The 13,266-nt window shown below is 41.4% G+C and overlaps 1 protein-coding gene across 2 annotated transcripts in view; it reads right to left on the reverse strand.

The window, feature by feature from the left end:
- Nucleotides 1-7,314: 7,314 nt before the first annotated feature.
- The window catches only part of marco (macrophage receptor with collagenous structure), a 28,666-nt gene continuing 22,714 nt past the window's right edge, over nucleotides 7,315-13,266 (reverse strand). Inside the window, exons 8-11 of one of the 2 annotated variants that reach the window (XM_085384716.1) lie at nucleotides 10,373-10,408; nucleotides 9,024-9,077; nucleotides 8,350-8,514; nucleotides 7,315-7,820 (exon numbers count right to left, since the gene is read on the reverse strand). In XM_085384716.1, coding sequence (XP_085240842.1) covers nucleotides 7,690-7,820; nucleotides 8,350-8,514; nucleotides 9,024-9,077; nucleotides 10,373-10,408 — 386 coding nt within the window. In that variant the 3' untranslated portion in view covers nucleotides 7,315-7,689. The remainder of the gene's footprint in view (nucleotides 7,821-8,349; nucleotides 8,515-9,023; nucleotides 9,078-10,372; nucleotides 10,409-13,266) is intronic. The other variant, XM_085384717.1, reaches the window with a different exon arrangement.

Genomic DNA, 13,266 nt, shown 5'->3' on the forward strand with positions numbered 1-13,266 from the left:
ACATAGTATGGCTGCCCTGAGGGCTGGAAATTAAAGTGGACTGCAGACAGTCTACTGCTCATATCAGGAGTTCACCATTATTCTTCAAGAGCGGGTTGCTTACGGCACGCCGCTGCCACTAGGTGATGCCAGCTAATCACTATGCTAAATGGCTGCTGTGAGCTGCTGTCATTCACTGACACTGACAAACTACAGTATCATCACACAGCCTCCCAGCCAAGCCACTCAACATTTAAACAACACTACAGTCTATTTTAAAAGACCATAATATCCTTTAACGTGTCTCAGCCTATTTACTACTCGAAGGTTTTGCATCATTGATTTGCGTTCAACAGTAATGTAACTGTTTGAGCAGAAGAGAGGCTTACAGCTTACAGACATCAAACAGAAGAATTAAGTTTCAAAAAACTAAACTATGGGGTCACGGTCCGAGGTCCTGAGTTTCTGAACTTTTAAATGCTGGTAGATGTTAGCTCTCCTATTTACAGTTGGATTATAAGTTTTCTCCCAGTTTGAACTGATCTGAATGGTATTGAGAGGTCTGGCAGGAGAAGATATGAGGCCTTGTCCCACATGTACAGTAATGAGCAGCTATTAGACATTAGACATCTTTATCTGTCTATGTTGGTATTTTATCCACAGACAGTTTAGTGTCCCTGAAAATTCCCAAATGTTCAGTGTGGATATATACAACCCCAATTCATAAGAAGATATGTTGTATAAAATGTAATTACAAACACAACACAGTTATTTGCAAATCTCATAACCCCGTATTTTATTCACAACAGAACAGAGAAGACAAAACAAATACGATTTTACTATTTCATGAATAAAATATGTTCATTTTGAGTTTAGCTTCAGCATGTCTCAAAAATTTGGGAAGGGGCACCAAAAGGCTGGAAAAGTTAGTAGTACTAAATAAGCTGGACTATAGTAATTTGTTATTATTAGATTTTATTTTAGGTCTTATAGTTGATCCAAAATGCTGCATCTATAAAACAGCATGGCCATAAGGCCACTCTCCTACTTTATAGTAGGAGAGTCCAAAATGCTGTACTGACAAGGATTAGAAACAGAGAGCAGATTTCTCCTATACTGACTTCGCTTCATTGGCTCCTGCTTAAATCCAGAAGGGAATTTAAAATCCTGCTCCTCACATCTGAATCTGGTCTTGAATAATCAGGCGCCATCTTATTGTAATGACCTCACAGGACCGTATCACCCGTTAGATCATCAGACTGCAGGCTTAGGATCAGGTGACGCTGAATACTCACTTACCCTGCATTAAGTCTGGGCTTGTGGTTCCCATGAGTCCCACGATGCATCGAGTCCTATGTGTTTATAAACCATCTGCATTCACGTATTAGTCATTATTAACTAACTGGCTCTCTTCCACAGTATGTCTTTGTCTTTTATCCAGATTGCCGCCCCTCCCTAGCCTGGTTCTGCTGGAGGTTTCTTCCAGGTGAAAGGGAGAGCCCACTGTTGCCTAAGCGTTTGCTCAGGGGATCATGATTGTTGGAGATTTCTCTGTTTTCTTTGTAGTAATGTAGGGTCTTTACCTTGCAATAAAAAAAGTTTGCTTAAAAAAGTGCCTTGACCCAACTCTTGATGTGATTTGGTTCTGTATAAAAACATTAACTGAAGTGGTCAGCAGCTCGACTGGGTGTAAAAGATTATCTTAGAGAGGAAGAGTTTCTCTCTAAGAAAAGAAAGAGTTTTCTTTTCAGCATGTTTGAACAAGACTGCAAAAACTCAAAATCTTACCAAGTATATTTGTCTCATTTCTTGTCAAAACATGTTGCTGGTTCTGTTTATCTATCAACTGTTACCGCCCTGACCTTTATTTCTCTCTCGGACACAAAGAAGGTAAAAACAATTTTATTTATTTGGGCATTTTCTATGAGTGTATAGTGACATGATTTGTATAAATATTTGTTTCATGGAAATGAGAGTAAAAAAGGGAGATGAAAAAGGAGCAGCCCTGGTGAAGTCCAACACGCACTGAGAATGAGTTGGACTGGTTATGGTTACGCAGGGATCAAATGTCTCGTAGCAACAAGCCAGACACCCTCAGTAGTTGGCGCACAGGTGAATCACTTTGGTTCCCCTGCTTAAAGATGAGTGTCACCACCTTAGTCTGCCAGCACAGAGGCACCATCCGAGATCACCACAGAATGTTGTAGAGGCATGCCAACCATTACAGCTCTACAACATCTAGGGCAGGGGTGAGCAATTCCAGGCCTCGAGGGCCGGTGTCCTGCAGGGTTTAGATCTCACCTTGGGTCAACACACCTGAATCACATGATTAGTTCGTTACCAGGCCTCTGGAGAACTGCAGGAGCTAATTTAGCCATTTAAATCAGCTGTGTTGGTTCAAGGACACGTCTAAAACCTGCAGGGACACCGGCCCTCAAGACCTGGAGTTGCCCACCCCTGATCTAAGGCCTTCAGGAATTCAGGGCAAATCTCCTCTAACCCAGAGGCCCAACCACCAAGGAGCTGTTCAACTGCCTCAGTGACCTCGGCCCCAGTGTTGGGCTACTCTGCTTTTTCTATAGAAGACATGTCAGCTGCTTTTACCGCCTTGTTATGTCCTCCTGTCACGGTTCTGGGTCAGTTTTGGCCCAGTATTTTTAGTTCTTATGTTTTGGTTTATTTTTGCATCATGAGTTGCTTTTTGATGCTCTTGTGCTTTGTTGATTATTAAAAGGATTCTATGTTTCTGTTTATTCGTGTTTAAGGATTTGTTGCCTCATGTATAGTTTGAGTTCCATGTGTTATTTTCTGTCTGCCTCTCAGTGATGGTTTCTTGTTTCCTGTTTTATTGTGAAAGTCCGTGTCTTATGTGAGTGTTTTCAGTTTGCCTCCCTTGTCTCCGCACGTTAATTACTTCCAGCTGTGTCCCCCACCTGTGTGTAATCTCCCTGTGTTTCTCTGAGTGTATTTAAGTCTTCTGTTGTTGTAGTCGCTGGTCCATCTGTGTGTCCACCGTGCTTCGTCTGTGTGTTCTCCCTGCTGTCCGTCGTCATTTACCTCTGCCCTTCCTCCTTCATGTTTGAGTTCTGGTTCGTGTTTTGTAGTTTAGTTGTTCTCAGTTTAGACCGTCTGCAGTCCCGTTTGCCGTTTTTCTATTTTGTACTTTGTGTTCAATAAACCACCTTCACGCCTTTACAAGTGGCTGCGATTGGATCCTCCTTCATCATCTCCACACGGCTCATCTCACTCGGCCACCTCCGTTGACATCAGCAGCACTCCACCCTCGTATACACTGAGTTCATTGACTGTTGGCGAGAATCTCATTGAGGCAGACTAAAAGTCTTTTTCCACAGCCTCACCAAACTCATCTCATAGAGGAGTTTTTGCTCTGGCTACCACCCAATAAGATTACAAAATTAATTGTAATTAATCGATCTGAGTCCGAGGGCATAGTGCCAACTCCTTATGTTTGTACAATCAGTTGGTGTGGACAAATTGATATTTGCACAGAATTCCAATAAGAAAACACGGCTTGGATCCAGATCAGGCAGGCCATTTTTTCCAGTTACTGCCCTCCAGGTCTTGCTGTGCCCACGTGAGTTTTGAAGTCTCCCAGTAGGATGACTGAGTCACCAGTTGGAGCACCATGTGACTCCAAGAAGGCCAAGTACTGTAACTAGTGCATAAGTGCAAAAGACATTCAGGACCCATTTGCCCACCCAAAGGAACAGGGGAAAAAACCCTCTTGCCCGTTGGCAAAACCCCTAATGATTGTGAAGTCAAAATCAGATAAGGGAAGCATGAGAGATATTTACTTTGATTACACAAATATTATGGAGGAGTAGTAATGGCTTATAAATAACTGGATGTGAATAACTTGCAGTTATTACATATAATACTATACTACAGTGAATTTTTAACTAAGAGGGTCCTTTACTCTCACAACAATACTTATGTATTGGAGTCATTGTTTAAACCCAAACAACCATCTCCTTCATGCGGCTGCCCAAGGCTGACACTGGCTAGAAGAACAATTCTCCTTGATAACAGGACTGTGTTTGGGCCATCTGCTCCTTCAAGGTCACCTACATCAGCTGGAGGAATGCTGACTTTTGCTCAACCGGGTGAAAGGACATTCTCTCTCAAGATGAACACAGGAAAACACACCCACGCAAATCTCGTGTGTACACTGACACAGACACGCACTCACCCCCCTCCCTCCTCCCAACGCCTCCCAACGCTTACACCCACCCGACGTATGCAGACGGATGTAAGATGTGAAGATTTATGTGCTTTCTGTGCTGAGGTGTTTTTTTCTGTTCTCGACTGCTCTCCCCTAGGAGCTCAGTCTGGGAGGAGTTTTTTTTCTCCTCCTCTTTTCTCATGTAATGTGTATTTGCATAGTTTTTTCGTACCTCTCTGTCTTCCCAATGATATGTTTGTGTATTCTACGTATGGTAGGAAGGGGTGCTCATGATGGCATCGTATTCTCTGGCAGCCTTTAAAACAATTTCCCTCGAAATATCAATCAATCAATCAATTACCACACAGACAAGGGTCCTCAATCATGAGGGATGCTCTCTGCAACATCTGGACATAGCCAGTGGCTGTTTTACGGCCCCCACATAGAAAACACCTCAGGTGGGATCTGTTTGTCATGCTGGTAACGTTGGAAACCATCAGGACCATCAAGTTACATTTCATCTCATCAGAGAATAAAACTTTCTTCCACCTTTCAGTGTCCCATGTTTGGTGCTCTCTTGCAAAGTCCAAATGGTCAGTCTTGTGGCGTTCAAGGAGACGCGGCCTTTGAAGACATTTTTTTTAAGCTCTTCAGTCTCAGATGCCGTCTGATGGTTATGGGGCTGCAGTCGGTACAGGTAACAGCCTTAATTTGGGTCGAGGATTGCCCAGTATCTTGACGGACAGCCAACTGGATCCTCCGGCTCAATACTGGTAAAAATTTTTTGACCATTTCTGCTGTCACAGAGTAATTCCAGCACATATTTAAGTAGGTATGACGGTGTGCCACTTAACTTTGCCCGTCACAGTATGCTTGTAGCTCATATTCATAAAGCCAGGACGGTTTGCCACTTCATTTTACCCGTTAAAGTATGCTTGTAGGTAACATTCAAAAAGGTAGCCTGGTTTGGCACTTAATTTTACCTGTCAGAGTATGTTTCTAGCTCTTATTAACAAAGGCAGGATGATTTGCCACTTAAATTTAGCTGAAAAAGTATGCTTGTAGGTCACATTCACAAAGGTAGGATGGTTTGGCACTTAATTTTACCTGTCAGAGTATTTTCTAGCTAATATTCACAAAGGTAGGACAGTTCGCCATTTAATTTCGTGTTGTGCGCATGTGCAGAAACATCGGGTAGGATGGTTTGTCAGGTAGGATGGATTCCCAGAACACCTGGCAAGAACAGGGGACTCCCGGCAAGTCCAGACTCGCCGAGAACGCGAGTACGGACTCGCGTACTGATGCAAGTGCTGCAAAGTTAAAAACAGTCCCTCTGTCCAATGACACTGTTGCCAGACGTATAAAGGACATTGCTAACATTAGATAAACTCAAAGACAAACGTTTTGCCTTACAATTTGATGACGCAATTGACAGCAACAAAGACTGTTTGTTTATTACTTATGTACGATTTGACATGACTAACCCTGTGTCAGGACCTGCTTTTTTGTAAAAAGGTCAGAGACAGAGCCACAGCTGAAGGATGATTCAAAATGCTGGACTGCTTCCTGGCTGAGAATGGGCTAAAGTGGGAGAACTGCATTGGTATTTGCAGTGATGGTGCACAAAACATGGCAGGGGTGAGAAAAGGACTCACCTAAAACTGAGTGGACACACTGTATTATACACACAGAAGCACTGGCATCAACCTCTGAATTAAGTGAAGTTATGACTGAAATTATAGGTGTAGACAATTTTATAAAGACCAGACCAATAAAAACAAGCGTGTTCTCTGCTGTCTGTGAGGAGATGGGAGCCGAACATCAAGCTGTGCTGTTTCACAGTGAAGCAAGGCAGCTGTCACCAGGAAAAGTCTTGTCCCGACTTTTTGAGCTCAGAGAGCAGATAAGAATGTTTTTGGAGCAGGAGCACAAGTGCAAAGTTGCAGAAAAATTTAGTGATGAGACCTTCTTGGCAAAACTGGCTGGCCTGAGTGGAAAGTTAAATGAACTAAATCTACAGCTTCAAGGGAAAGATAAAAACCTCCAAGGGACAAGATCAACTCTTTCACTCGAAAGCTTGCAACGCGAGGCAGGCGAGTTGATGAAGGAAACACAGATTCATTGAGAACCTGCATGAATTTGTTGAAACTACTGACTATGATGCCGCCTCAGTCACTCCATATATTAAGCAGCATATTCCATCATTGATGGGATACTTTAAAGAGTACTTCCATGAAAACAGTTCCCAGTATGACTGGGCGAGAGATCCTTTCAAAGCACCAGCTTCAACTGGTTTCAGCTTTGCAGAGGAGAACCAGTTCATTGACATGACATCTGACTCCACACTGAGACTGCAGTTCACATCACAGACACTGAGTGAATTCTGGTAGAGAAGCAGTATCCACTCTGAGGGCAGAAGGCTGTGGGCGTTCTTCTTACTTTTGCAACGTCTTTGTGAGACTGGCTTCTCTGCTGTTGCTGCACTGAAGACAGGTCCCAGCTAAACACTGAGCAGGAGGTGAGAGCTGCAGGATCCTGCTTCAAACCCGCTTAGAAAAGATGTGCACTGCAAAACCTGCTCATTGTAGCCATTAATCCTGACTTTTGTTTTATTCATTTTTGTTTTTTGTAGGTTAAAGTGTTTAATATATTGTGCTCCTGATTTAATGTTGCTGATCAGTTTGAATTCATTATTATTATTATTATTTATTGAGTTTGATCAATTTTATTTTTCAAGTCGGTCAAAAAATGTTCAAAGTTTAAGTAAGGATTTAATTTCTTTTTTTATTTCAGGCAAATTGTTGCAATTTTTTCTCTTACAGACTAAAAAACAATGTTAATAAAGTTATTTTTTGTTGTAAGTTGATCTACAGTGTATTTCTTTCTTTTTTGTGTCTTTAATGTAAATAAGGATAAAGTGTTAAAGCGAGGTGTACATATAACAATTTTATAGACAAATGATACTATTTATAGTTGTGGGGGGCGCAAAATGTTTTTTTCTTCCCGGGGGGGCATAAGAGAAGTCAGTAAGAAGCATTGGTAATATGTTAAATATTGACATTAAAATGAAATGAATAAAATATATTGTGTGAATATATAATTAGACTGAGATGTGAACACCATTAGTCTCAGTACTGCTCCCAGGTCAGTGAGCTGTGTATCGATGTGTTTGACAGTGGTGTGAGTATCCAGAGCCACCTCACAGTACAAAGTGCAGTATTTAGTGGGGTGTAGCTGCAAGGTCACAGATTGCAAGCAATTACAAACACCAGTCTGAGTTAATTTATCAGGAATATTTTATAGTGATCTACAAGGAAAATTACTGTTACGTCATTAATGTGCAGGCTTTTGTATAGTACTGAATCACAAGCTCATAACAGGTTTTTAAAGCTCAATCATTAAAGTCAGTTTTGAGCAAAACAGTGAAGTAAAATGTGTAATATTTCCTGTGATATATACTGAACACTGAGTTTCTGAAAACATTTTGTTGCTCTTGATTCCACGAGAGCAGCGATTCCGTCTTCAGTCTACAGACAGTGTAACCCAGCGTCTTCATTGTGGTTGCAGTCATTAACACCGATTTTACCTTGAGGGCAATCAAAGATATTGTCCTCGGCTCCTGTGCACCGCAGCTCGTCCAGCCAGATCTCGCCAGACCCTACAGAAGGAAAGAAGTGTTAGAGCAGACTGGTGTTGTGCTGTTTTTCTCTGACCCAGTGTTTTAGGCTTATGAACTATGAGTTTTTGTGAGTGGGCTCTTTTTTATTTGACAGATTTTTATCAGCCAAAATAAAGGCTTACTTTCGTTTTCTTCACTTTGTCTCTGTGCATCTTCATAAAGGTTCTTTATCTTGTGATACTATGACATAAACCACCTGCTTGCATTGACAGTCCCTATGTTTACTTTTTTAATATACTTTTAGTTCCTATAAATTCTGTGCTACACTTACAACCTGTGCACACATTTTACATTCACCTGGAATTAGATGTGGCTTTATGAATTTATGTTATATTTTATGAGATTTCCTACTATTTGACCATAAAAAGTCAACATCTTATTATTTAATTTCTTTGAAATTTGGGAATAGCATTTTAAATAAATTACATAAATAAATAAATAAATAAAATAAGGTTCTAGCAGTAAGATTGAGATTCATTGAAAACAGATGACAGAGTGGGCTTGGTACCTGGGGCGGCAATAAAGGTGGAATGGACAGTCTGGAAGCCCAGCATCTTACAGATCACCAAGCCATCCACACGGTCAAATCTGTCATCACACACAGTGCCCCAGATATTGTTGTGCTTCACTTCCACTCGTCCTTGGTTTTTTCCTGGCACAAGACGCACAGTCACTGTGGTGGACAAAGTTGAGGTGACAAGATTAACAGTGGGTTTTTGTTGTTACTGGAATCATTGTTGTTATGAAAGAGATCAGGATGGTTAACAATGGTAAAAATGTCCCTGTGAGACATTTAGTTGGTTTGCATTTCATAAATGACAAATCTGGAAATGCTAACTGACAAACACGCTGCATTTTCTGTGACTACTTCACAAAAAGCCAACTTGTGTTCTGGCGATTAAATATTTCTGCTGTGAGATTTACTTACCTGGATGACTGAGCATGCATCAAGATATTTCTGCTGTGATATAGCAGCCATACTTGTTGAATCACTATGTGCTGCATGCTATTTTCATCAGTACAAATCTAATAACAAAACACTCTAAGGCTTTTATTTTCTCTCTGTCAAAAATGGTTAATGTCCCTTTAGACATTAGAATACCTTTAATACATTTTTTAATGTTTAACATCTGAGGTTTCTGAAGCTATCGCTGCTCTCAGGTCAGCATGAAGTGCACTTACACTCTGTTCCCATCTCTCCCTTCTCTCCTTTGGTACCTGGTGGCCCAGGAAGACCTGTGGAGAAAAGATTAAAGCTGACATATGAAATTACAGTAGGCCCATCATTTATTAGACAAAGACATATTTCTCCCAGTTTTGCTTTTGTACACCACTACAATAGATTTTATATCACGATGAATATTTGACTGCAGTGCAGACTTGCAACTTAAATTCAAAAGGTTTTACAAATCTTTGCATTATACACTGTCCCCTACAGAAAACAGCTGAAGTGCATGATGACAGAAAACAAACATCTACAACATCTAAGTCAACAAGGTGTCAGTCATGGACCCAAATGTATCTATCACAAACAGACTGAAGCTTATACATAATTTTATTAAGGAAGATCTACAATCAAACATCTGTCTGCTTCCTGGGCGCTTGGCGCCTAATTTGTGCTTTCATCACTTCCACTTTCCCACACTTTCAAGCTCATTGCTGACATCACAGCTCTAGTTCAGTCATATTTCTGCCTGCCTTCTTCAAGCCAATCAGCCTCCAATCTGCTTACTGGTCATCTGTCATTATGTTCAATTCATTATAAAGATCTTTGTTTACTGAACTGGCTCTCACATTAAACTTCCCTGTATGAGATATCTCTTATAGATGTTGCCTAGTGGAACTTTTCTAACAAAACCAGCTCTTTTTGTGGAATATGTAACCCCCAGAAAAAGTAAGGAAAAACTAAGCTTCCAGTGTGTGAGAGAAACAAGACTCCAAGTCATATTTTCTCCATCTTTTATGGAAGCCCGTTTCCACTACAAAAAAAAATAATAACACGTATCCATAACTCGAAATTTTGAGCTACTTTCTTTAAATTTCGACTTATTAACTTGAAATTTCAAGAAACATAGCTCGAAATTTCAAGTTACTTTTCTCAAAACTTTGAGTTAGCTCTGCCAATCAGTAATCAACGTGAATGAGGTCACTTTCTTGTTACCCGGAAACATATGGTGCAGACTAACGCGCAAAACCGGATCGCAACAAATTGGCGCTTTAGCGAGTGCGTTTGCTGATAGTAACACCATGTGATTCAGCCAGTAACACAAGGATTTTATCATTTTTGAAGCCAAGCTGAAAATACTCAGCAATCTGTGCATTCATGACTGGATGTAATACCGGTAGCTTACCTGAGGGCTTCAGCTTCCGGGTAACAAGGAAATGACGTCATTCACGTAGATTACTGATTGGCAGCGCTAACTCGAAATTTTGAGTTAACAAGTCGAAATTTTGAGAAAATAAGTCGAAGTTTTGAGTTATGGATCCTTTTTTTAGTCATGGAAACGGGCTTGTTGATTAAATGTGCTTACCTTGTGTTCCATTGTAACCACTTGGCCCTCTAGGACCTGTCGTGAAAATGACAAAATGAAATCTCATGAAAGAGAAAAACACAAACAGCACAAACATATAAGAATATGGATTGGTATGGGTTTAACAAATACTGTTTTAAAACACTGTTTCACATTAGTCACACTGTACACACACGGTATTCACAGCACTTCACTTGTTCCACATTGTGTCATGTCAGAGACTTTTTCCAAAGTAGCGTGAATTCATTTTTCGCCTGATCATTCTTCACAGTTTCCCACAATGACAAAGTTTTAAAAAAGTCTGAAAGTTTCAAATTCTCACAAATTTATTAAAAATAAAGACATAACAAAACATATGTATTAACGCTGAAAACTGACCTCAGGTGCATCCTGTTTCCCCTGATAATTTGTCAGCTGTTACAACTTGAAAGTTTTAAATTTAGTTGGTTGGATATGATTGGGAAAAGTACATGTCTGTCTAAGGTCCCACAGTTGACAGTGCAGGTTAGAGTGCAAACCAAGCCATGAAGTCCAAGCACTTGTCTGTAGACCTCTGAGACAGGATTGTGTCGAGTACGGAAGAATTTCTGCACCACGGAAGGTCCCAGTGAGAACAGTGGTCTCGATCATCCATAAAGACGTTTGCAACCACCATGACTCTTCTCAGAGCTGGAATCCTGATCAGTCTGAGTAATTGGGATTGGTGGGCCTTAGTCAGGGACAACACAATGGCCAAGAAGCCAATGATCACTTTACCAAACATCATGTGATGGTATTTCTGCAGCAGGAACTGGGACACTAGTCATGGTCAAGGGAAAGATGAATGCAGTGATGGACACATTCATGATGAAAACCAGCTTCAGTGCACTCTGGACCTTGACTTAGTCAAAGGTCTCCCAACAAAACAACGGCCTCCACACGGCCAAGATAACAAAGGAGTGGCTTCAGGACCACCTGTGAACGTCCTTGAGTGACTCAGCCAGAGCCCAGACTTGAACCCACTGAATATCTCTGGAGAGATCTGATAATAGCTGTGCACTAACACTTCCCATCATGCCCAGTAGAGCCCGAGAGGATCTACTAAGAAGACTGGGAGAAACTGCCCAAAAAAGTGTGCCAAGCATGAAGCATTATACTTAAAAGACTTGCGACAGTTCTGCCAAAGTTACACCAGAAAATGTATTCAGCAAAGGCTGTGAATGTTTATGCACGTGTTATATTTTTGTTTTTTATTTTTAATAAATTTGCAAGAATTGCAAGAAAACTTTTGTCACTTTGTCTTATTGGGTATTGAGTGTAGAACTTTGAGGTGAAAATGAATTTAATTCATTATGGAATAAGGCAATAACTTGTCAAAATACAGCACAAGTGACACGCTGTGATTATTTTTTTGATACTTTGATTAGTTGATTAGAATGGTTTATTTGAAGAGTTTCAGTCAGGTTTCAGAGCTCATCACAGCACAGAAACAGCTTTAGTGAAGGTTACAAATGATCTTCTTATGGCCTCTGACAGTGGACTCATCTCTGTGCTTGTCCTGCTAGACCTCAGTGCAGCGTTCGATACTGTCGACCATAATATCCTATTAGAGCGATTAGAACATGCTGTAGGTATTACAGGTACTGCACTGCAGTGGTTTGTATCATATCTATCTAATAGACTCCAGTTTGTAAGATAAGATAAGATAAGATAAGATAAGATAACCTTTATTAGTCCCACACGTGGGAAATTTGTTTTGTCACAGCAGGAAGTGGACAGTGCAAAAGTTATGAGGCAAAAATTTGAATACAATAAGAATAAATACAGTACACAACTGTACAGAATAGAATAAAATAAAATACTATATACAGTAGAATAAAATAAAATAAATATACAATAAGATAAAATAGAATACAAATACAAATACTATATACAACTGAGTAAAAATACAACGATGACAGAAAGGATTATTGCACTTAGTATTATTGCATATGTATGGATGTGTGTGCTTGATCAGTTAAAGTCTTTATTATGGAGTCTGACAGCAGTGGGGAGGAAAGACCTGCGAAATCTCTCCGTCCCACACCGTGGGTGCCGCAGTCTCCCACTGAAGGAGCTGCTCAGTGCTGTCACAGTCTGCTGCATGGGGTGGGAGATGTTGTCCAACAGGGATGACAGCTTAGCCGCCGTTCTCCTGTCACTCACCACCTCCACTGGGTCCAGAGGGCATCCTAGAACAGAGCTGGCCCTTCGGATCACCCTGTTCAGTCTCTTCCTGTCCCCAGCAGAGATGCTGCCGCCCCAGCAGACCACGCCATAAAAGATAGCAGAAGCCACAACAGAGTCATAGAATTTCTTCAGGAGTGGGCCCTCCACTCCAAACGACCTGAGTCTCCGCAGCAGGTACAGCCTGCTCTGCCCTTTCCTGTAGAGGGCGTCTGAGTTATGAGTCCAGTCCAGTCTATTGTTCAGATGAACACCAAGGTACCTGTAGCTGTCCACAGCCTCAATGTCCATACCTTGGATGTTCAGTGGTTGCAGTGGAGAATGCTTGTGCCTGCGGAAGTCTACCACCAGTTCCTTGGTTTTACTGGTGTTGATCTGGAGGTAGTTCAGCTGGCACCAGTCCACAAAGTCTTGGGTCAGACCTCTGTACTCCTTGTTGTCCCCATCAGTGATGAGGCCGACTATTGCAGAGTCATCAGAGAACTTCTGCAGGAAGCACTGGGTGGAATTGTGGGAGAAGTCTGCAGTGTAGATGGTGAAGAGGAACGGAGCCAGAACCGTTCCCTGTGGGGCCCCCGTACTGCAGACGACCCTGTCCGACACACAGCCCTGGGTCCTCACATACTGTGGTCGGTCGGTGAGGTAGTCCAGGATCCAGGTAGTGAGGTGATGGTCCACTCCAGAGTTCA

Source organism: Rhamphochromis longiceps, linkage group LG16 (genome assembly GCF_057381845.1).
Source record: "Rhamphochromis longiceps isolate RC_006_pf linkage group LG16, R_longiceps_female_GT1.1, whole genome shotgun sequence".
Taxonomy (NCBI): Eukaryota; Metazoa; Chordata; class Actinopteri; order Cichliformes; family Cichlidae; genus Rhamphochromis; species Rhamphochromis longiceps.